This window comes from Cadophora gregata (assembly GCF_030347475.1).
Source record: "Cadophora gregata isolate MNR1 chromosome Unknown scaffold_17, whole genome shotgun sequence".
Lineage (NCBI taxonomy): Eukaryota > Fungi > Ascomycota > Leotiomycetes > Helotiales > Ploettnerulaceae > Cadophora > Cadophora gregata.
Window position 1 is genome coordinate 90,346 of NW_026695940.1, and position 23,040 is coordinate 113,385.

General features: G+C 47.3%; 9 protein-coding genes across 9 annotated transcripts; 6 read left to right on the forward strand and 3 right to left on the reverse strand.

Moving 5' to 3' along the window:
* Positions 1–3,134: 3,134 nt before the first annotated feature.
* ONS95_005861 (uncharacterized protein) lies at positions 3,135–3,677 on the forward strand (the record flags this gene model as incomplete). The annotated part of the gene is made up of 1 exon (XM_058499295.1): positions 3,135–3,677. One exon carries the CDS (start codon positions 3,135–3,137, stop codon positions 3,675–3,677), a length of 543 nt encoding a protein of 180 aa, XP_058350339.1.
* Positions 3,678–4,342: 665 nt separating this feature from the next.
* On the reverse strand, positions 4,343–6,972 carry ONS95_005862 (uncharacterized protein). The gene is made up of 3 exons (XM_058499296.1): positions 5,233–6,972; positions 4,824–5,183; positions 4,343–4,776 (listed from the first exon to the last, which is right to left on the reverse strand). The coding sequence occupies exons 1-3, from the start codon at positions 5,713–5,715 to the stop codon at positions 4,591–4,593; spliced, it is 1,029 nt and encodes a 342-aa protein (XP_058350340.1). The 5' UTR covers positions 5,716–6,972; the 3' UTR covers positions 4,343–4,590.
* A 134-nt stretch (positions 6,973–7,106) lies between these two features.
* Positions 7,107–7,815, forward strand: ONS95_005863 (uncharacterized protein). The gene is made up of 2 exons (XM_058499297.1): positions 7,107–7,381; positions 7,438–7,815. The coding sequence occupies exons 1-2, from the start codon at positions 7,192–7,194 to the stop codon at positions 7,650–7,652; spliced, it is 405 nt and encodes a 134-aa protein (XP_058350341.1). The 5' UTR covers positions 7,107–7,191; the 3' UTR covers positions 7,653–7,815.
* Positions 7,816–8,415: 600 nt separating this feature from the next.
* On the reverse strand, positions 8,416–8,893 carry ONS95_005864 (uncharacterized protein; the record flags this gene model as incomplete). The annotated part of the gene is made up of 3 exons (XM_058499298.1): positions 8,416–8,438; positions 8,492–8,785; positions 8,848–8,893. 3 exons carry the CDS (start codon positions 8,891–8,893, stop codon positions 8,416–8,418), a joined length of 363 nt encoding a protein of 120 aa, XP_058350342.1.
* A 1,435-nt stretch (positions 8,894–10,328) lies between these two features.
* On the forward strand, positions 10,329–10,835 carry ONS95_005865 (uncharacterized protein; the record flags this gene model as incomplete). Its single annotated transcript, XM_058499299.1, has 4 exons — positions 10,329–10,358; positions 10,415–10,434; positions 10,500–10,678; positions 10,729–10,835. The coding sequence occupies 4 exons, from the start codon at positions 10,329–10,331 to the stop codon at positions 10,833–10,835; spliced, it is 336 nt and encodes a 111-aa protein (XP_058350343.1).
* A 367-nt stretch (positions 10,836–11,202) lies between these two features.
* ONS95_005866 (uncharacterized protein) lies at positions 11,203–12,060 on the forward strand (the record flags this gene model as incomplete). The annotated part of the gene is made up of 1 exon (XM_058499300.1): positions 11,203–12,060. One exon carries the CDS (start codon positions 11,203–11,205, stop codon positions 12,058–12,060), a length of 858 nt encoding a protein of 285 aa, XP_058350344.1.
* Positions 12,061–14,229: 2,169 nt separating this feature from the next.
* ONS95_005867 (uncharacterized protein) lies at positions 14,230–15,807 on the forward strand (the record flags this gene model as incomplete). Its single annotated transcript, XM_058499301.1, has 1 exon — positions 14,230–15,807. The coding sequence occupies one exon, from the start codon at positions 14,230–14,232 to the stop codon at positions 15,805–15,807; it is 1,578 nt and encodes a 525-aa protein (XP_058350345.1).
* A 1,086-nt stretch (positions 15,808–16,893) lies between these two features.
* Positions 16,894–19,337, forward strand: ONS95_005868 (uncharacterized protein; the record flags this gene model as incomplete). The annotated part of the gene is made up of 8 exons (XM_058499302.1): positions 16,894–17,155; positions 17,217–17,274; positions 17,356–17,537; positions 17,588–17,683; positions 17,750–18,012; positions 18,088–18,493; positions 18,559–18,805; positions 18,872–19,337. The coding sequence occupies 8 exons, from the start codon at positions 16,894–16,896 to the stop codon at positions 19,167–19,169; spliced, it is 1,812 nt and encodes a 603-aa protein (XP_058350346.1). The 3' UTR covers positions 19,170–19,337.
* Positions 19,316–22,510, reverse strand: ONS95_005869 (uncharacterized protein). Its single transcript, XM_058499303.1, has 6 exons — positions 21,151–22,510; positions 20,998–21,100; positions 20,715–20,932; positions 20,496–20,669; positions 20,338–20,444; positions 19,316–20,285 (listed from the first exon to the last, which is right to left on the reverse strand). Exons 1-6 carry the CDS (start codon positions 21,538–21,540, stop codon positions 19,505–19,507), a joined length of 1,773 nt encoding a protein of 590 aa, XP_058350347.1. The 5' UTR covers positions 21,541–22,510; the 3' UTR covers positions 19,316–19,504.
* Positions 22,511–23,040: the final 530 nt, after the last annotated feature.

Genomic DNA, 23,040 nt, shown 5'->3' on the forward strand with positions numbered 1-23,040 from the left:
AAGGCCACTTCTTATGATCGTATGCAGTTCGCCATGAAGACCTTTGCTATCGACGAAATGAGTGTATCTGGTTACATTTTCCACAAGTTACTTGGTCACGAGGTAGCTGCAGCTCCTATGAAGATCCAGATGCCCAAGAAGTTCAGCGTTCCAGGTTTGCCAGAGTTGAATAGCAGTCAGATCAACGCAGTCAAGAGCGTCTTGCAAAAACCTCTGAGTTTGATCCAGGGACCGCCAGGAACCGGCAAAACCGTTACTTCTGCAACTGTCATTTACCACTTGGCTAAGGTTAATGGAGGTCAAGTCCTTGTCTGCGCCCCCTCTAACGTTGCTGTCGACCAACTCTGTGAGAGAATTCACCGTACCGGCTTGAAGGTCGTGCGTCTTACAGCCAAGTCCCGCGAGGATGTCGAATCATCAGTTGGCTTCCTGTCTCTCCATGAGCAGGTCCGCATGAACGACAGCAACCTTGAGTTGACCAAGCTCTCTCAGTTGAAGAGTGAACTCGGCGAATTGTCCAGCCAGGATGAGAAGAAGTTCAAGACCTTGACCAGGGCTGCCGAACGTGAGATCCTCACCAATGCCGATGTCATCTGCTGCACCTGTGTTGGTGCTGGCGATCCTCGCCTCGCAAAGACGAAGTTCCGAACTGTCCTCATTGATGAATCTACCCAATCAGCCGAACCCGAGTGCATGATTCCTCTGGTCCTCGGATGCAAGCAAGTTGTCCTGGTAGGAGATCACCAACAGTTAGGGCCTGTCATTATGAACAAGAAGGCTGCCAAGGCAGGTCTCAACCAGTCACTTTTTGAACGTCTTGTCATCCTCGGTCTAGCTCCCATTCGTCTCAATGTCCAGTATCGTATGCATCCCTGCCTCTCGGAATTCCCGTCGAACATGTTCTACGAAGGCTCGCTTCAAAATGGCGTTACGATGCAACAGCGACTTCGACGCGACGTCGATTTCCCATGGCCTGTAGGCGATACTCCAATGATGTTCTGGTCCAATCTCGGCAATGAAGAAATATCGGCTTCTGGAACTTCGTATCTCAATCGCACTGAAGCCTCGAACGTCGAGAAGATTGTTACACGCTTCTTCAAAGCTGGAGTTCAGCCCGCCGATATTGGAGTCATCACCCCTTACGAAGGTCAACGCAGCTACGTTGTCAGCTCTATGCAGAACACTGGTACATTCAAAAAGGAGAATTACAAGGAAATCGAAGTCGCCTCTGTCGATGCTTTCCAAGGTCGTGAAAAGGATTTTATCGTCCTGTCCTGCGTCAGATCCAACGATCACCAGGGCATCGGTTTCTTGAGTGATCCCCGTCGTCTGAACGTCGCTCTCACTCGTGCCAAGTACGGTCTTGTCATTCTCGGCAATCCCAAGGTTCTCTCCAAACATCCACTGTGGCATTACCTTTTGCTCCACTTCAAGGAACGCAACTGCTTGGTCGAAGGTCCGCTCTCGAACTTGCAAACTTCCCTTCTCCAGTTCAGCAGACCGAAGGCTACTTACCGTGGTCCACAACGCTACCAGATGTCTCATGCCACATTCAACGGACGCTCCGGTACCAACGGAAAAGCTCCTCGCGATTTTAGCGATGCTGGCTCCATGATGGGTTACATCGCTGACGATGTCTCATCCGTTCACTCTTCTGCTCTGGGTGGAGTCGGTCTCGGATCCGCTTATCCTCAAATGTTCTCTCAATTCACCCCTGAAACCTGGCCCGGTCTTGATCCTCGTGCTCGTCCAAATGGTCAAAAGGGTAGAGGTCGTGCTGCTGACAGTATTGCTGGCGAGTCAATTGCGGCTAGTGAGCTCACCGATACAACCAGCAGCGTTCTTGACGGAAAGGGACTTGGACAAGGTGGCGTCAGTCTGGGCGGCTTGGGTTTGGACAGCACTCAAAAGCAGACTAGTTTAAGTCAATCCGATCGATTGAAACGCTACGTTGAGTCTGGTGGCCGCATGGCTGATTACAAGACAGGCGACGCTGGCAGCATCTTTGGGGGCAGCTCGTTGTTGAGTGGCCGTCGACTGGACGATGATGAGAAGAGTGTCTCTACTGCATTTGCTAGCCAAGTTGGAGGAGGCTATGATTGATCGACTTCCGAGATGTCTGTATTTTACACGACATAGACTTTTGATGACCGAATCGGATTGCCCGAGATACATAGCGGACAGGAATCGCCTGTCCTATCTATCGCCCAGCAACCTGGATCTCGTCGATCGATACATACGACTGACTGCTGACCAACTGCCGTGGGTTACTGCTACCTGCTACCTGTCATGCTTCGCATGGCTGGCATTTTGGCCCAACCTAGGTACGATGCTACCAATGTCGACAGACACTGAAATTGGAAGTGCGGAGAATGTTTGTGGTGGATTGCTTTACTGGTGAACTCAACTGAACTGAAAAGATGAGTGTTGTTGCGTGTGCAGAGATGTTATGGAAAATTGGTGACGGGGTTGGAAGCACATGGTGCTATTGTAGTTCGGATGATTAGTTCTCGCGAGCTTGGGGATCCCAGCTAGCTACGTGTGTTAGATAGTGCTGCTATTCTCTAATCTACACCTTTTGTCACCAGTTCTTATGACTGTCAACTAACTTTTCGCAGCAACCAATGCTTCTCGTGAATAATGGAAGCCCTTTGAATATTAGTACATATCCTTTCTCACTTTAACGCTCGATGTTCTACTCCTTTGATGATCAGCTCCAACCATCAGCTTCAGACTCAAGGATTTCTGCTGGCGGCAAGAGTCTTCAAGCCTCTCTTTCGCCTTTAACAATGACTGGAGATTTTACAAAACACTGAATCAAATCAAAGAAATCGATTTCGAAGCAGACTGTTTTATCGCTTCTTTGAGCCTTTCAGACTTTCATGACTTTGTTCACAAATACAATCATTTCAGAAAGCCCTCCTGCCTTCGACCCTTCAACCTGATTTTTTTCTTCTTTATTCAATAACCCTACAAAAATGACCGGCACTTTCACAATTATGGAATCCTCCCCTCCTGAACTTCTTCTTTGACCAACTCCATCGAGCCACCAAAGCTGGCACCACATAAAATCCAGTACTTCGAAACATATCTCCCACATCACATCGCAGCAAATCGTCTCAGCGACAACCAAAATGGCGGATTCCCAAGCATCTGAAGCACCCCAGCACAAATACTCAACTCGACATCAAGCCGTTGCACGCGATCCTCTCAGCCAAGAATCTCGATCCAGCTCTAACGTCCCATCCATATTTCCTACCGAAGTACAAGCACAACAACCAACCAGATCCATCTCAAGCAGTCCCATGGCGAAAGCCATAGCAGTAATCAACCTCCTCGCCTTCGAACGACACGGTACAGAGCAAGGGAGATCGCTTCTAGCACTCAGCACTGCTCTCGAGAATGTTGAGTTGCAGATACTGAGGGATGAGGAGGACCGGCAGACTGAGAGGATGGAGCGGGGTGGTGAAGCGCTGCAAGGGATGGAGGCAGTTGAGGGGCATGGGAAAAGGGATGAGGAGGAGAAAGAGAGTATGTGTTCGAAGATCCCGTTTGTGGAGCTGATTATTGGGGAGGCACAGAGGGTTGACAGGGAGAGTTTGAGGGGTTTGTTGATGTATATTGGGGGTGTTGTGAGGGCTTTGGAGGAGGTGTTGGGTGGGGATGTGAGGAGGTGAAGTGATGGAGGGATAGATGGGACGATGGTTTTGGAGTGGTAGGATCTGCTATGGGTGGTGGATGATGATGGATTTCAGCAAATCTGTTGGTAGCAGCATTTTATATCAACCACTCTGGCTTATGGTCATAGTTAGGAGGGGTAGGGTACCAGGTGCACGCAGAATTTCTTAGGTGAACCTTTTCTTGAGCTTTCATGTTACCCCTTTCGCGAAGGATTCTAAGCGAGTGAATCAACAATGTTCGCTGAGAAACCTCATCGCTTCTTGAATCTGACTAACTGATGTGTAAAAATGATCACCTTGCTCTTTCTAGTGAGATTCGGCACTTTTCTTTCGGGTCGCCTCTTTATCTCTTCGTTCGCTCGCAGATTTCAAAAGAACCATCTGTAATATCCAAGGCCAATCACCTTGGGTCAGCTGGTAGCCAGATGTTGTGCAATTGCAAAACCTGCGGAAGGTTTCGTCACAGAATCCACGGCCTGTTCCGCGTTTTCCTCCATGCTACAGTAATCACACCACTATTCGCTGTTGATTTGCTAGGATAGTGATGTTGGTATTTACGGTTTTCGGTTGTGTCAGGTGATGTTACTTGACCTTCTTCTGGGAAGTGAGAATTTAGTTTCCATCATCGACTTGCACTCTAGCCAGGTTGGAAGCCATAAATCAAGGACTTTCTATTGACTCTACATAAAATGGTAAATGTGCCTGCTGGCCGGAGAAATAAAGCAAGAACACCTGAACATGAAAGGGGATATCGTAGGTAAGTCCTCAGCCGTCCGCGAAAAGAACACCGAACACCCCTTTCATCAAGAACCCCCAGTATATAAGCACCAGTGCGCCACTGTACATACTTTTTTGAGCGCCGGAAACATCCATATATACCCAAGCCCATTCTTAAGTAAGGACTCCGCGATCAGGAGTAAGTATAAACATTGCCGAGCGCGCTCGGGTTGCCACTGCCGTCGACGAGAGGGCCCATCGTGGATTTCGGATCGCACCAAAACCACGAGTAGCGCGCAATGTAGCTTTGGGAGTCCATCCATGGCATGATGCGGCGGAGAAAATCTGTTTTCTGAGCAGCTGTGCCAGCGCCATTGAACTGCTTACTGTCAATTTGGGTTCTAGCACGGAAAGGCAAGAACATACCTCAGTCACCCAAAGCTTGAGCTTGAGATTTCCGGTTGCGGCATATGCTTGGGACATATACAGCTTAAACCAAGCATCATTGGTCGCACTATCATACCAATGTACGGGAAGAAAGTCGACTTGACAGCCGGTGCACAATCGGAGGAATTCCTTGAGCCATGGAAGACCAGCGGGGCCGTTCGTGACGGCTGGTGCGCCTAGGTATGCTCTGCCTTTGAAGGGTTGGATGTACTTCTTGTAGGCGTTGACGGCCTGTTGGGGAGACATGCAGGATCCTCCTCCAACGCATCCATCTGGCTCGTTGAAAGCAACGATGTGGCGAGATCCGCGGTTGATGGCATCGTTGACGTTTTTGACCCACTGGGAAAGTTAGCGAGATGGTAAATATTTAGCTACGGGTCATCCTTACGTTCGTCGTGTGGTCAGCGCCGTCTCCCCAGAGCATTGGAACGAATTCGATGTTTGTCGGGAACCCCGGGTCCATGTACGAGTCCCAGTTATATGCCCATGCGATCTTACTGCCTGCTCCTTTGAAGCTTTGGATGTACTTAGAAGGGTTGTTGAATGGGAGACCTCGCTTCAACGGGCTGAGTGGGTTGTAGGGGTAGGAAAGGACATAGCGAGACTCTAGTGTAGAGTTGTGCTCCTCAAGAGGCTCTTCAATAGGCTCCGCATGTCGTTGCTCATGGATGTGTTGGTGTTGATGTTGATGTTCATGTGCTGTTGCTGCGACTTGCAATGCAAGCAAGTTGGATGCGAGTAGCAGTAGCAGAGCCTTTAGCGAAGTCATTGTGAAAGCAGCGCTTTTGCCTGACTTGAGATCTCGGGAACCACAAAGTATTTGATCACGACTGAGATTGATGCCGAGCTTTTGCGTTTCATAAGGCTGCATGCAAGAGGACGTGTCGAAAGACCATAGTCGTACCTCAATTGCCTATTGGACATTGCCAAAGATGTTGTGAGCGTCCAAGTGCGGATGTGGAAATTACTTGCTGACTGGGTGTGCTGATTGGCTTATGAAGTGAGAGCCCAAAACGTCCACCACACTGCCAACGCAGTCTCGACCGCAACTTCAACCACGAACGACTGCGGGCGATCCCAGCGGAGCGGGAATGGATCCCGGAATGAAAGATTGCTTGGTATCCAGGCCCAATGCAGGAACAAGATCTTGGCAGGGCGGTCGTGGGCGAATTGATGGAAAACACGATATCCGGAAGCGAGGAAAAGGAAGAAAACAAGGACATAAATTTGGGTTGCCACCCACGGACAGCGCGACGTGGTAATGTGTAGTGATTTAATTGGGGAGGCTCGTAATTGGAATGAAACTGGAGTACTGGAGTTGAGAATGTCAAGATATCCAGGAATGCCCACCAAGCCCCAAGCTTACTGACCAAATTCCGAGTGACGATCTAATTGATGCACAGCAAAGGGGAACCTGCAGTGGTGCACAGCCTACTGCAAGACGAGAATTGAGTTCATCTGAGAAATATCGAAGATGAGGGGTAAGCAGTCCAGATCTCCAGAGGGGAAAAGCTAATCCGCGCTGGCTTCAGCGACGCAGACCTCGGAGCGCCACAGACATCTCTACTGTATGATCGGCAGATCCAGCACACTGGTTGACGAAGGGGGGCGGACATGCTGAGACTGGGAGAGGCAAATGAATCATATGACGAACAAGAGAAGATCAATACCCGCGTCGTTTCAAGGAACATTCCATGACTTTTTTATTTTGGACGAAGCGAGGATGTTACTCGGTGGGGTTTTTGATGACGACTGGCACCTCAGGCTCTCACCAAGGCCTTGAGTGAGAGAATCGCGCTAACATTATCCAAGTCAGTTACTTCCTTGCATCGCTATACTTAAAATGAATATTCCCTTCTAGCTATTATAGGTCAACCTATTTTGTAAAGAGGAGTAATTTGAATCTTAATCAAAGATATAAAAGTTGAAAGTTGGTGACTTTTGGTTGTATCTCGCTTATTCAATTCGCCCAGCCCTCATCAAAAACCCCACGGAGTAAAGAGAAGAGAACACCTTCAAGCCTCTCTCGATTGAATCGGCGCTACCTTCCTGTCGATCGCGCCGCTCTTCCCGAGGCAATTGACCTAGGCGCGCAAAATCCGAGTCCAGTCGTGACGACATCTTGTAGATGTGAGCTTGTTGTCGAAGCAAAAGTATAGATTAGGCGATCGTATTTGGCTGGCCCACTCATTATTGTCCAGGCAACGGGCTAGGCGCCCCCCTTATTCCAGGCTTGTGGTGAAATCATAGAGACACCATGAGAATGTTTGAGGGTGCTCGGAAGAACGTTTCTGCGACCAAAAACTTGGGTCACTGTTGGTCAGAACTGGATTGCTGAGCAAATCACATGGGCATTGAACTTCCAGAGGCCGCAAACCACAATCTGTCTCTGCTATCAAAGGCGCAGAGGATACCTCACATTCGAAGACTCAACTTTACCTTTGGCGCGTCCATTGGCGGCCTCATTCTCGTACCTCTTGCAATCAAGCACCACAATAGTATCACTATCGGGCCGGCAACTAACCTTGCAAATACTTGTAAATGTGATTCCAGAATATCCCCAGCAGTCTGTGCAGCTACTGATGTTGTGTAGGCCAACAACCCTTTGGCAAACTATCCGCGATCGCGAACAATTTGCGAAGTCGATGTAGAACACTTCTGCTTGATAAACATCCACCTTATCGAGCTGCGTGCGTTGCCGTTCGAATCTATCTCCTACCGATCACCAAAGAATCATGTCTGTTCAGAGCGGGGATAAGGCGCTCAATGGAGAATGGGAAAAGATCTCAGCGAAAACATTTGATATAACAGAGAATATGACATTGGAATTCCAGGGGAAATCATGTAATATATAGACAGTGAAGGGAACGTAGTCGAACAATTAAGTGAAGTACATGGACAAGTGTCAAGAGAGGTCATTGCTGGTTATCGGTGTTACGTGATTAGGGCATGGGTCAAGTTTGAAAGGAAGTCAGAATTAAAAATGCAAAGCATTTGTCATTTTTGCACATACATTTAGAGCTAGCTTGGTGCCAAGTGGTAATCCGAAGCGGTGTATGCTTTTCAATCACTAACATCTTCTGCAGCCGCTTGCTCGGATTCCGGAATCTGAGATTCCGAATCTCTGGGTCCCCTAAACCGAACAAATCACAGATATTAAATCCTTGGTAGTAGCTAAGCATAAGCATAAAGAGAGTATCCTCGTTGGGAGTTTCTGGTAGGTATATCTTTAGCGCATTTGTGATCGCCAATCCTCCACTCTCCTTTTCTTTGCACCATAAATTACTCGTTTTCATCCCCGTTCGATATGGCTCGGGGAGGTTTTCAGCCATACAGCGCCTCATGCATGAGAAAGAGTAATAAGGGCCCTGTCCTGGCAATTCAAGATTGCCTGGCAATGTTAACAACAGAAGCGACGTCTTATCAAGGTCCCAATTCACAAACCTGGAACCTGCTCCGATGCCAACGGGAGACGCTTCGATGGCCGTTCATCTGTAATTTGATAACGGGTCATAATATGTTGCTTCTGTGGAATGGGATTCATCATATTGCTGATCAAAACGCGTCCATGTTAGCGTTCTATCTCAACGTCATCTAGACAGAATGAGGATCAGATAATCCAATGATGAGGGGTTAGGCTTTCAGACCTGGACGATTTTGATTATCATGTGAATGGGTGACGCTAGAGACTGCTTGCGAAAAGTGAGGTGCGGTCTGATATGGTGGCACATTTCGGTGAGACTGCGTCGATTCCAAGAGTGACGGAGCTTTCGCTACGGGAAGAAGTAGCGTCAGGCTATTGTGGGGGGTAGGTGGTGGAGACGACTGAGAGGCGCTATAGCACCATGTTTTTCTAAATCGTTGTCTCTTGGGACGTGCTCCTGGCTTTTCCTTAGCCGGAGCATGGCGATTCAGATATGGTGTTTCTTCATTATCACGAACTAATTTAGTCAATTAAAAACTACAGTGGAAAAAGAAGAGATGATACTTGGAGATTTAATACAATTACGGATCCATATTGGGATATGGTCGTTAATCCTAATCTTCATGACTTCCTCTATTAGGGTTTTTCGCCATTCTTGTGGCAACGCCTCTATCCGTGCAAATACCCAGTTATTGTCACCCTTCGTAGCTAAGTAGAGTGCAATGACTGCATAGATATCTCCATAGCGATAAAAGTCGATTGTGATAGTCGGATTTGTCACATTGTCCGTGGACGCAGGTTCGGATAACGTTCTCGATGTTTCCCTTTGGAAGCCAATTCTGCTTAGTTGATTCTAGAGTGCTATAAAAGTGAACTCTAAGTTGCTGTAAACTAATTTCGTTATCGAGACTCTGGATAGGAGGGAAGAAATATGGCTGACTTTGAGGTTTCTCTGCATCGCATAGGGCTTCTCGCAGAACCTTCAGATATCGTTTCATAGACTCGCCAAAGCAAACCTTTTTTTTTGTATCCGATAGCGACTCCAACCGAATCACAGCTGACATAAATCAAATGCTGCGACGTGGATAAGCGCCATTAAAGAATTGCTATTGTGGTGGGTGTTCGTAAGAGTGAGGGAAGTTCGCAGATGATAGAGATTTGCAAGAATGGCGGAAATTCGCAGGATAGTAGAAGTGCACAAGAATGGGGAAGGCTTAAAAGGCTGGCAGAAGTTCGCAAGAATGGTGGGAAGTTACTGCAGGTTGGTAGGGGAGATGGCTGGTGAAGAGATACAGCTTGACCAATGCTTCCATCAGGTAGGAGGCCAGGGCATCGGATCTCCACTAAAGCATCGCGTGACAGACAGGCTATTGATGCGACTTTTAAGTGGCTGATTACTGAGGCACGGGCAGACTACCCGAGTTAACACTTTAAAGCAACAATCATACAACCTATTACGATTCCAAATATTATCAGTCTTTGTGAAGGCTTTATAATTGACTAGCTAATAGTCTGTTCCCTTTCAGTCTCCGCTTAGCCGCTGACAAAGTGCCCGCAGCCTCATACAGGGGACCGACTATTAATAACCTCGCATTCTTTTTTCATATCTTTTATTAGATTATCGTGGCTAGAAACACCAGTTTCTCGTGGTTCAGGAGTCTTGCCAAAATCGGCTACTTAAAAGTCGCACCGATATACAGGTACGGGCTCCGTAAGAAAAAATCAGTTGGCGTGTGAATTCTGGAGAACAACGATACATTAGTGGCAGAATGCGTTGTGAAGGCTGCCATCGACTCTGCAAACTTCCATCGTGCCTGCGGACTTCTGTCGTTCCTGCATACTTCAATTGCTGGTTGGCGCTGTGCAGGCTGGCTTGATGCTGACCACTACCTCATTGACAGCGATACATCATTTCCGCCTTTCCTGCACATCGTCGTCGCTTTTTATACCACAGGCGAGAAAATAGATCGTTACGATTAGGGCTTCCTAATCACCAACTCTTCCAGTCCCCAGAGACCATCGAAATAGCCACAAAGCAACTCAGCTGTGCAAGGATCAACATGCCGGCACACACAAGTTGGTGGCACTCGGTAGATATTCCCATTCCTTTGTATTAGGCCATTACGGTGATCACCAGTGATGATAGCACGATGTGTATCTTGTGAAGTATGTACTGCAGACATGGCGGAAATAGTACCCGCCTCTACAATACACTAAGAAGAACAACCTAGGAGATACTGCTACCTTCTCGAACTTATAAGCAGCTCAATCCTCCTCCTTCTTCCAAAGCATCGTTTTATCTTTACCATCCATCTTCAATCAGTCAACTTTACCTATCGATACCACAAACGTCAGCATCCCACCGGACTCACTGTTGATCACACACTGCACGACCAGATCCGCAGACCTCGTAAGTAGCCTGTCTAATTATGATATCCCTTGAGCTAAACAACTGTCTAGCAACATGTGTAGACAAAGCATCCCAACAGAAATTTATCTTTGTGATGATGAGGTTGAACAGCCGGCTCAGCTTATGCCGGTCGATGATTGCGGGGGTTGCGGGATAGACAATGGCGAAGAGCCCGTGTACATGGGATCGACAAAGAAAAAGGTTCCTTGTGATGATTGTCAAGCGAATGGAACCTGGGTGCAGGAGGATGATGGAAAATGGGTTAAGGCATAAATTGCTGGGGTGGGGGCACAAGTGGGCCTGGGATTTGCTTCTTTGGGGGCTGGTGGTTCAACACCTCTTAGCGCACCCATGTCTTTGGCGATTATTTGCGGGACTGCCTTCTACTTAACACTGTCGTTATTCAATACAATCAAGCGTATCTCGACTACTTTTCACCTTTGCACCTCACAAATTCTTGGCTTCTGCCTCTTTCTCCTCATCTACATTGTTACAAATCTCTCTGATTTCAAAAAGTTCACAATATGGCCAGGCTGGAATTCATTGGAGGTTCTAGCAAAATCTATCGGTTGAATCCCTTCATCCTGGTGAAAGTACCCCGCGAGAAAGGGGACGAAGAGGCCCATGCATTAGAACAGGCCGCCTTCGACATTATCGAACGCTATGGACGATTCCCGAATCTGGTCACCAGCTTTTACCGGGCTCCGGGTGTGACTTTTCTAGAATCCGCGGGCACAAACCTCCAATTCATTCTTCAGCAAAACCAGACACGAGATCCAAAAACCCGTCGTGTTCTTTCCGCCTCATCCGACTACCCTATTCACTGGAGAACAGAGATATCTGGAGCTTGTGCCTGGCTGGAACAGATTGGCTTAGCACACTGTGACCTACGCCCGGAGAATATTGTCATCGATGGCGATCATGCTAAAGTCATTGATTTCGACCACTCTGTCCATGTTGATTCACCGTTGGATATTGGCACTGAACCATTTGCAAGGAAATTAGTTGACGGATCGTATGGCTTAGCTGGCCCTGTTACCGAGCTGTTCGCAATAGGCTCAATCTTGTTTTGTTTGACACGAGGATACCAACCTTACGAAAATGAGTGGTTCGGCAAGGGTCATAGGATTCATATGGGGAAGTTGCTTCAGAATCGAGAATTCCCTCAATTAGACACTCACCAGTGGGATACCGTGATCAGCTGTTGCTGGGAAGGAAAATTCAGGACCGTTGAAGAGCTTCATAGCGAGATCGAATCGCTCACAGGGCAGGTTGAAAGCACTCCTGTCCTCGACCAAAACACGCTCGAAAACCATAGAGAGGAGTGTGAACAGGCTGTCAAAGATGGACTAATCAGGAGCTTGGTTGAACATTTAGCCTAGACTTTGTGGGTGAACTATTATAACGTCAGGTGAAGATGAGCCAACATGAAAGTCCCAGGGACGATAATAGATGAAAAATGAAGAAGAAGGGGCCGTCAGGTTTTATGGAGAATGGTGGAAACGATAGAGAGTGAAAACAGAGAGAGTGTAGTTTCTGGGAACCTTAAGTGCTCTGCTGCAGGAATAATTAAATGCTTCATAATTGACACAATGTTGAGACCTTTTTTGTTGCTGGAACCAGGACTGATCTATTGATCCTACCTCCAATTGACTTCTTAATATTAATCACGTACTCTTTGCCCTTAAACTCAATGACGTTACTTACTATATACGTCGCTCTTTCCAAAACTTGACCAAAAGTCTGGATAGCTTCTCCTTCACATTCCCTGAACGAGTCGCATTATTGAACTGTACTGGTCATATTTATAATCACATAATCTCAGGAAGACTTGCAAGTATTACCCTAAGTTCGAAGCGTAAATATAATTGTGTTGCATGTTTTATCTTATTGGGTATTTTTCTTAGCTTTGAATTTTGTGATTATTGTGCTAACGTATCGCAAAATCTCAATGACAAATTGTGGGCAAAGCCAAGGCGAATTAAAGGGCGAAGTTTGTTAGAAGAGCGAAAATAAAGAGAATTTCGATGAGCATCGATTTGCAAAAACACTGGTGCAGTTGGCAGGTAATGCACGCGAAGTGTTTGCATGTCAACCGGAGCGGCAATTCGTGCCTGGGTTTACGAACTGCGGGAGGTTGATGGCTCAGATTTGCGCAAAACTGGAGACGTAAATCAGCTTTGATATTCACTCTGAAAGACCTTGGGGAGCTTTCTAGGAGTTTAGGTATATATTAGAGCGCCTTGAACTAAAAGGGAATTGTGTAAGATGTAAGATGTGCAGAGCAGGGGGGGGGGGGGTGGGGTTAGGGGGTTATCATGTTAGATGAAAGAACCTTTATTAGAGAGCTTCTTGTTACTGATCTCCCTTTGATTATTCAAGAATCCAGAAATAGGAGAGCTTTAATATTTGACTGTAAATTTTTAAGGTCACATTTCGCAAAACAGCATGTTTTACCCGGTATCATAGTAAATGATAGAGACGTGGTAGTTAGTTCTCTGAACTTGATTTCTAGTGAGGGTTTTGCCCGCCAAGACGTTAAAAGACGTTACCGAACCACCGCTTTTGGGGGGGGGCGGGGTGGGGGAGGGGCCGGAGAGCGAGCAGAACAGGAACAAAGATCCGCGGGGGACGAACAGCGAGGTCAACAAGAAGCTGAGTCTCGCGACCTACGATATTTAAAGAATACATACGTGCCTGCTACACACTCCTCTTAAAGCTGCCTTGTATCTAGACAGACAAAAGCTCCAGGACATGGGGCTCCATTAGCAGACTTATACAAGCCCTAATCTGTTAAAACAATAGACATACTTTCTAGCACTACAGCAGTAGATTTTCAAAAGTATATACAAATACATACTACAAGACGTAGAAATTTTTAGCTCAACCTAACATTTTACAGAGCTTAAAAAACCCTTTGCAACTAACCACTAGTAAGTGAAAAGGATTCAGAGGCATATTAGCACTTAGCTGTTAAGCGATTAAAGATATATAATATCTCCTATCTTCAATGGATAACGAAAGGCTCGTTGTAAGTTTAACTTTAGCGGTAGTAAAGGATCGGACGATGCGATACGGATTCCCTCACCAGAGCTATATACCAAAGCACGAAGATTATGTATTGCAGTGCATGTCCCGATAATAACTCTGTATTTGGATGAAGTACAAGGAACCGAGGAAAGGAATATCGTCGAATATCTTGGGTATGGAGATATTCGGGATCCTGACATGATGATGGATTGAGTTTCAATACAATGCTTGGTAGCTCCGCCAATCAAACTCGAAGTGTAAAAGTTTGCGTCCTATGGGATTTGATTGTGGAAATTCTCTGCCACACATCTAGAGAAATATTTATCATCCTGTCAAAAGTCTAATACTTGGATCGTGTATTCGATCGTTCAATGGCTTTCTTCCCTAGCGGAGAGTGCATTCATTTTGTGGTGTGGTTGGAGCTTCGTGCTTTCCTCGTCAACAACACAGCTTGATCATAACTCCTGACGTGACTTCCTCGACATCTGTTTTCCTTCAGTCCTCAAAGCTCGCCGCCTGACATGCATTTGGTTTTTCTAACAATCATCAAATATTTAACTATCAAGATCTCTTTTCTGAACGTCAATCATCATTACCTCGCAAATCAACCACCAGTTCCGATCGTCATCGGCGGAAGCGACAACACACAATCACTCCCACGCAGTTTTACCATATATTCCATTAGTCCAAATACACACTTCTTCGCGGACAGTTGCGAAGTCTTAAAAGCTCCCACCCTTAAGACCAGAAAAGTTTCGGCGTCAGTCAGCAACCCCTCGCCAGTGCGCCACACTCTTTTCGAACATCTACCGCAGCTCAAGGATCTACCAAAGATTACCCCGTGGCCCCCAATGTCTCCCAACACGGTCTCACAGAATATGGAACATAATTCCAATGTAATGAAGCCTGCGCCAACTCCTCTTCAAGGCAGTGCAAAGCCATTCGTCCCACAAGCACAAGCTCGCCCCAGCTTTGCTCCACCTTCGCCCAAACTCAACCCTTTGGTACCCGAGTTTACACTGGAGAGTGAAATTGGAAGCTCAGGATTGCCTGTTGGTGCTCGAAGCCTTAACCGTACTGTACATTCGCAGGAAATGATACGGGACCTTGTCAGGTTAGCATTGCAAAATGCCGCAGAGTTGTTCCAGGAGTCTCATAAAATGGAAGTTCTCTGTGGCTTGATAGCTCAGTTCCACGAATTGGAGAACGAACTGCTGGATATCCTCAAGTTTGGTGATCCAAGAGACTACACCGCTGCGATCACGGCGCCAGACGAGACTCTACACCCAGATCAGGCTAGGCACCGTATGATGTCCGCTATGCAGTATACATCCAAGTTTTCGCGTGTATTGGTTAGTATTCAAAGGAACGCATCATATGCCGCCTTTCCAATCTCCAACAATCTAATCATCTTGGCACGAATTGTCAAAAACAAAAGCACGAATAGCCCTATTAGGCCACTGGAAATGGCAGAGTTACTGCTTGAAGACACTGAAGTTATTGAAGCGGACGCCCCTTCCTCCAAGATGCTTGTGATTGGAAAGGACATGTTGAACTCCTATGTGAAGAAGTTATCACGGACGAGGAAGCTCATTGGATGGACAGGATGGTATCAAGCGACAGAGTTCAATAGAAAAGCCAACTACGAAATGGCTTTGGCAGAAGATGATCTTATGACCCGCCAGGCTGGTGGGGAAATCGATGCTGTCACGAGTGCTATAGCTGAGGTCGAGGAGGCTGGCACTATTGTGAAGGATTTTGATGCGCTTCTAGGATACTTCCACAGCGATTCCGGAGGATATCCACAAGTAGAGAACATAAGTCACCAGGATAATGGGAAAGAATCGGTGGTTGATGTATGGGAGGTCATCGACGAATCGCTGCCGCACCTCTTCAAGGAAAGTATCGAGATTGGCCATGGAATCAGAGTCGATTCCTTGGAAAAGGAGGCTCAATCAACAGCACATACTCCATTTAGAGATTTGAAGAGGCCTTCGGGCGTTGTCATGCTCACAATGGATGAAGAGGAAGATGAAGGTATTGCTTGGGGAGTTGGCGCAAAGGAGCCAAGCGAAAATGATCACAGTATGCGATTATGAGTGGCACGCGATTCTGCCACGGCTCTGTATCTACATAGCCATCACAGCGAATGAATTAAAGCGGTGCAATTGACGCAACTGATAACTCGAAATTTTGCTCTATTCAAGTTCAACCACCTCCACTCAATGATCTCTGACATCGAAACTTGTCTCGAGCACAAGAGGGAGTATTCATCTCAGTGATAAGTGCTTGAGCAAATGGTATGGATCTAAAGCCATTATTCCGAGATATCCGACATCACGCCGTCAAACATTGGGCTTCTCTTGACAGACCTGGCGCGTGTTCAGAGCTTTTGTTGACTTTCGCTTGTTCACAGATCGGCACATCACGTGGATGTAAAAACACAAATTGGGTCGTGCCGAAGCCTATACCAAGAGTCAGCTGGGCATTACAAAGGCGGGGGTTCCTTAACTCAAACATGGCTCTTAAACATGATCGAGCCTGTTTTGCTGGTAGAAATGGCGAGGTGGCGACTTGCATAGGGTCGTCTTATTGCGCCATTTCGTCGCCATTTGCAATCATGCACGTCCCTGCCAATGCTGCCAGCCCGGGCCGAGCCGAATGGTATGATATTATGTGCACTTTATAACTCCGACAAGATTCAAGACGGTGATTTAGTTATGCCTGTTCCATTGAAGGCCAAGTATAGCATCTTTTTGACATTGGGGAGATCAGAAGGAGAAGTTCGTGGGGGGATTGATTGGATCTGAATGCATATCCTCCTTTCCTGTTTTTCGAAAGCAATAAAACATTCAGAAGTTACATTTATAATAGAATCAAGGAATTACCCCACAGTACGTAACATGTTGATAAACGTGAACTTATGCATGACAACCCGACCATCAACCGTTTTGCGAGTCGTCCGGATGTCCTCTGCCGTCCGGGTAACGGTGGAACCATTTGGGTGATCTCATAGATCCCTCCGCAGACGTGCTATACCAATGCTTCTGGAGAATGACAACAGTGGGGTGTGGGAAGAGAAATCATGTTTAAAAGTACTTAAGAAACAGTCTTTCTTGGTTTTCTGAGCCTCAAGACAAGCAACGCTATTCATTCAAGCTTCACAGCCGTCAAGCCACAAGACCATGTCGTTCTGGCGAAATCTCTTCAGCCGTCATGACGGCTCCGATTCCTCAGACGATTTCGGACATGACACTGCCTCCGAGATATCAGATGGCAGTCTCACTTATGTTGGAAATAAAGGGGGTAATAATGCTGGTGCAACATTCCAGGAAGCGTCTGGAGCCCCAGTGGAGAGCAAGTCGCCAATGGGATATTCGGTCAATTCGTTTACGATTTTGTTCTTGAACATCAATATGATGATTGGGACGGGGATATTTTCGACTCGTATGTTTGATCCGCAGAATCTTCGGCTTGGCTTGAAAGAATGAGTGCTGATACTTTCTAGCATCTGCGATTCTTACGGGTACTGGCTCGGTTGGATTGAGTTTCATTTATTGGACTTTGTAGGCTCTAGCCTCCCCCCCCACCCCCCCCCCCCCCCCCCCCCCCCCCGTGAGTTTATTTGTGCTAATGGCTGTTCACAGGGGTTTCATTCTATGTATTGCTATGGGTTCTGTGTACCTTGAATTCACAGCCTACTTTCCCAGCAGATCAGGATCAGAAGTTGTGTTTCTCGAACAAGCATATCCTCGGCCTGCGTGGTTCTTCCCGACGGTCTTCGCTGCTCAGAACGTAATATTCTCGTTTAGCAGCAGTAATGCAATTGGTAGCTTTCCTTCACTCCAGTAGTTGACAGAGACTGACTTCGTTTTGTAGTCCTGTCGAATTACATGTTCAAGTGTGCTGGGAAAACGGGCACGGATTGGCAAGTTAAGGGTGTTGCACTTGCAGGATACACTATCGTAATATTGGGTAAGCATTCGCTTACTTAGATCCCTCCCACCCATCTCAGGCTGCCCTTAAGCTGACCAAGAACAGTCGTGATCTTCCACACCAAAGTATCATACCATCTATCCAACGCTATTGGTGTCGTCAAGGTCTTCACTCTGCTCTTTATTATCATTGCAGGCTTCGTTGTGCTCGGCGGTGGGACAAGAGTCAAGGATCCAAAAGCAAACTTCAGGAACTCTTTCGGAGGAACGCAAGATGCTTCAGCTTATGGCTTGACGAATGCACTGTATCGAATCATATTTTCGTATGGAGGGTACAACAATGCATTCAATGTTGCGAACGAGATCAAGGTCAGTCAATCCCCACCTCAGTTTAAAACTCCAACCCCAACATCGTGACGTTTGCTGATCCTACCCTTCTCCCAGAACCCCGTCAAATCCCTCAAGAAAAACGCCTCCCTCGCTCTCTTGACGGTCTACATTCTCTACATGCTCACTAACGTATCCTGGTTCGCCGCCGTTTCCAAGTACGACCTCTCGCACTCGAAGCTCACCACTGCCAGTCTCTGGTTCACCAACGTCCTCGGCTCAAGCAGCAAAGTCCGCGGCCTCAACTTCCTCATCGCACTCAGCTCGTTTGGAAATATGGTTTCCGTCGCACTTGGCAGATCCAGAATGATTAGAGAGTGTGGACGACAGGGTGTTCTGCCGTTTACGGGGTTTTGGGCGGGGACGAGGCCGTTTGGGACGCCGTTGGGGCCGTATTTGTTTATGTGGGCGATCACGGCGTTGATGATTTTGGCGATTCCGACGGGGGATGCGTTTAATTTTGGTTTGTGCTGTCCTTGAAAATCTACTACCTGAGAATGAATGTCGTGCTAATGGTTTGGTGAACAGTTGCTGATCTGTCTGTCGTTCCATCTGCTGCGTTCAATTTCGCTATGGCATTTGGTCTCTATGTTGTGCGATGGCGTCGCAAGAGAGCGAATCTGCCAAAGCCGGAGTTCAAGGCTTGGGATGCACTTGTGATATTCAATATTTGCGTACAGCTGTACCTTTTGGTTATGCCTTGGTATCCTCCTCCAAAAGGAAAGGCAGATGTCAGTTTCTGGTATGGGACGTATTGTGTCACTGGAGTTGGCTTGTAAGACCCCCCTCACGCATTTACAGCATTCCCATTGACTCATGCTGATCTTCTCTTTTTGTATAGTTTGGCGCTATGCGGCATCTACTACTTCCTCTGGGCCAAACTCATTCCAAAATGGAGGGGTTATGAACTCCGACAGGAACTTGTTGAGTTGGGCGGTAGAGCCGAGAGTCATCGGGTTTCGAAGGTTCCGCTACAGGATATTCCGGCGTGGGATGAGAAACACGATGCGGTTGGGAGGCTGCGGAATAGAGGTGTTGGTGTAAATGGTTCGGGATCGCAGGATGAGAAAGGTGGGAGGTCGTCTTCGGATGCTGATTCTAAGGAGGCGAGAACGACTGCGACTGGTCTTTCGGTGTGACCTAGGATATGTTTGAAGAGGATATTATTTTCTCATCCATTTCAGAAAGGGTTTGAGATAGGCTGAGATGTAGAGGCGAGGTTGGAACAAGCACTTGGCACATTCGAGATAGATCGTGGACATATAGCTCCATTTGTGAGAACATTCAAGGGATAATAGACTGATTTAGGAACAAAGAATCTGCGAAGTGGTTTATTCCGTCCCTAACAAGCATGAACTTATTCACTCTAAGCTCTACACCATTTGACAACATGACCCAACTATTTTTAATTCAGGCCAACATGCGTTCCGCCTACCCAGCCTCTACCCAGCCTCTCCGTCATAAAGTCGTAATTCTAGTGAGCAAACCTGAAATCCAGTCTCTTGTTACCTTCATCCGTCGTCGTAGCCAAATAATGAATTCTCTCATCCTCAGTCATAGCTCCCCACTTCTTCTCCCGATACGCATTGCGCTTCAAATAGTAGAATTTCGTGAAAGTATACAAACCCATATTAACAATACATATAGACAGCAAAACACGATTACCCCTCTTATATCGCGGCGCATCATCTTTTCTGTAGACATTGGAAGCGATGATTCCGGATGCTTGCACAAACATGTTGTACAAAGCGGCTGAGACTGTTCGAGAGCGGACTGCGTTTGAGTTGCGAGAGTTCCAGGCGACTTGAATGGGGTGCGCGCTGGGGTAGCTGAGGAGTAAGGTCATGATGCCGAAGGCTGTCCATTTGTGGATTTTGGTGATGTCCACCATGTAGATGTAGACTAGGAAAGGGAAGGCCCAGATCTGTCCAATCATAGATGTGAAGGTCAGCTCGCCCCAGATCTCGGCGATGTAGGTGAGTGCCATCATGGTGATCATGTGCGCAACTGTCGATGGGATGACGAGGAGATTGGTCTTGAAGGTGTCGAAGCCGAGGCCTTTCAGGGTTTGTGTCAAGTATTGGGTGGGAGTGGTTTCGGGAATTTGGAACATGAGGCCGAGGATGTAGAGGGGCCAGAGGTCGTAATCTTTTATGCTCTTCCACAATAGCTTTGGCGTGATGGGTTCTCTGTTGTGCATCCCGCTCTTTGTTGGATCTTCTCGGATGACGCGGTTAATGATGATGATTTCTTCCCTGCAAGCTTGATTAGAGAACTGTCTACTGCATTGAATGGAATGTCGCATACCTTTCAGTAAACCAACCCTTCTTCCCGCGCAGCTTGCTTGCTGTCTGCGTTGGGCTGGGCGGCATGAGGATAAACGCGATGAGACCGAGGACGAGTGTGATAAGTCCCTATCACTATTAGCGGCTGAACATAGTTTGAAGTATGCAGAGCAAGCATACTTCAATGAGAAATAGCCATCTCCAGCCGGAGTAGCCATGGAGACCACGAAGGTGAAGTAAGCCGAATGCCAAGAATGCAGCAATCACATCTGCAATGGACATAGCCGTCCAGAAGAACCCGAGTCTGAGAGAAAGCTCATGATGCTTGTAGAAATATGAAAGATACAGAATGATCTGTCAAGTGTTAGACCTGTCCATCCATTATGTTTGATGACCTACATCTGGGATGAATCCACCCTGGAGGATACCCAACAAGGAGCGGCAAACCAAAAAGCTTCGTCTTCCACTCAACCAGAATTGGCACGACGCAACGATTGACCAGAGAACCATTTGAGCTGGGATCCAGCGATCGGGACCGATCCACTTCGATACTAGCTGCGATGGGAGTTCGGCACAGAGGAAAGACAATTTGAAGACTGTGTTTCCAAGATTGAAGTCTGTGACATAGAATCAGTCATAGTTCTGCCCAGTTCCCGTGTAAGGCTTTCACTTTTTCACATACCATTGGTGTCTAAATGTAGCTCCTTCAAGAAGTTATCGGTAACGGCTTGTTGGATATTGGCACGATCTAGTTCAAGTGCCATGAACATAACGCAAGCCCAGATCTTATTCGGGTATCAGTAAAATAAGTTTGCTATGCGCTTGCTAGGCATACCATGATTTTCCAGTCAATTTTTCGCACCAGGCTGTATTCTTCGCCCCAAGTCCATCGTGCGGAGGGGTCAAATCGATGGATGTTTTCCCAACTTGCCGGAGGCTGATACTCTTTTGCGGTATCTGGATCATCGAAAACTGACGGCTGTGTAGCAATAGCATTTGGGTCGTAGTTTGTCTTGTTGCGTTGAAACCAGAACCGTTTCTCCTGGGCTGGGACTCCAAGAGGAAGTGCGGTTGAGACCTCGTTGCTTCTGACACCTGCAGTTTTCTCGCTTGGTCTGACATTTCCTAGGTCGTCAGAAGATGCTTGTGAGGACGAGGTGTCAGAAGAGATGACCCCGCCAGCGGGAGCCCGGAGGTCAATCTCTTTTGCAAGAGCGGTGGACATGGCTTGCTATTCTTTCCAAGAGGCAACTGGGTTGTGAAGGAAATGATTTCTTCTTGGTAACTGCTTGGATAATCTTGGGTGAGCTTGAGTATATACTTATATACAGCCCATTCGCATGTCCAGGACTGTCAGACCCGCTCCCATGGTGTGGGAAACCGGACCAGGACTCATGAGGGGTGGAAAGTAAGCCTCCATATGGTCGTGATCAGCGGCAGATATTTCATCACCATGCGACTGTACCATTCCTTGTGCCACTGGATGAGCGTCCCGAGTCTCTGGATGGTCCCAAAGGCGCCACTGGGACGTTTTCTGGGTCCAGACTTGCTCCATCTATCCCAGACCAACAGTACAGTAAAGCCATGCCTTCTCTAGGACAAACTTTCCAGCTTCTGGACGAATCGTAGAGATAACAAGATAACAGTGTTTTCCAGCCAAGAAATCGCGACTTGTGAAGCGAGCTTCGCGTCATTAGCTCGAGAATACTGATCGCCGTCTGGTCTTTCATGGACAAGAGGTCTGTTCAAAGTACAATGCAAACTAAATCGACTTGATTGGTCGAAGTAGCAGCAGGAACCAGGCTGCTGACGGATCTGGACCCTCACCACTTGGGTAGAAAATGTGGCCGGGACAGGATACAAGGAGGCTAAGTGGCCATGGACCCCCAAACCTAACGCCTGCCTCCTCCTTCACGTCAAGCCAGCCTACCAATGATGGGGGACAAAAAGGAAAGAAGGCATTCGGCAAGATAAGAAGGGTGTCTGGTACCCAGTCATGGCGTTCGTCGTGGTCCAGAGCTTTTTGCCATCATTCAATATATCGAAGTGGTTGTGGTCCAAGCATTGACTTCGCACCAGCCTTGGTCGACCGCATCTTCCTTGTGATCGAGAAACATCAAGAACTCTGCCAATATTGCTTCGGATGCTTGTCTGGGCTTCGTTTCTCCCTCGTTGTTGATGGATATCGATGGAGCTGAGCAGGTTGGTCGTCGCTTGCAATTGTTTCACAAGGAAATGGGGGTTCGCGGACTGGTCACGTGTGCTGCTCCACGACCGCGCCATTTCCCCCATGTTGACGCAACTTCTCCTCCTTCTTGCTCAACCTCCCCAAGGTATTCAACAACACGACAACGATCGTCGTCGACCATTTCTCGCTTCGTCGTAATCAGTTCGCATAATTACTAGGGTCCTGATAAGACTTCAAAAGATATCATTGGAAGACCTTGGAGCCCAGTGGTTCCTGTCCAAAATGGCTGTGATCGCTCGCACGCAAGAGACAGGGCGATTTGTATCATTTATGCATGATTGTCGAACATGTTCATGGTATCTCTCATATCATTAACCCACACCCCGCACCTCCAAGCCTCTTCTCATAATCCCGCGTCTTTCTTCGTCATCCCATGTTCAGTTCATTTCATTCGACAGGAGGTCAACACCACCAGCCATGGTGCGACTTTGTCCTTCAACTGATCTTTGGCGGCCGGTGTTAATTGATTACTTCCGT

Coding starts and splice junctions, on each gene's coding strand:
- ONS95_005862 (XM_058499296.1), bottom strand. CDS start 5,715: ATGCAGCCTTATGAAACGCAAAAGCTCGGCATCAATCTCAGTCGTGAT. Junction 5,184..5,232: donor GCGCTGACCACACGACGAAC/GTAAGGATGACC, acceptor TAACTTTCCCAG/TGGGTCAAAAACGTCAACGA. Junction 4,777..4,823: donor TCAAGCTTTGGGTGACTGAG/GTATGTTCTTGC, acceptor GACAGTAAGCAG/TTCAATGGCGCTGGCACAGC.
- ONS95_005863 (XM_058499297.1), top strand. CDS start 7,192: ATGGGCATTGAACTTCCAGAGGCCGCAAACCACAATCTGTCTCTGCTA. Junction 7,382..7,437: donor AACTAACCTTGCAAATACTT/GTAAATGTGATT, acceptor GATGTTGTGTAG/GCCAACAACCCTTTGGCAAA.
- ONS95_005869 (XM_058499303.1), bottom strand. CDS start 21,540: ATGTCCACCGCTCTTGCAAAAGAGATTGACCTCCGGGCTCCCGCTGGC. Junction 20,933..20,997: donor GCTACATTTAGACACCAATG/GTATGTGAAAAA, acceptor TCTATGTCACAG/ACTTCAATCTTGGAAACACA. Junction 20,286..20,337: donor AAGGGTTGGTTTACTGAAAG/GTATGCGACATT, acceptor TCAAGCTTGCAG/GGAAGAAATCATCATCATTA.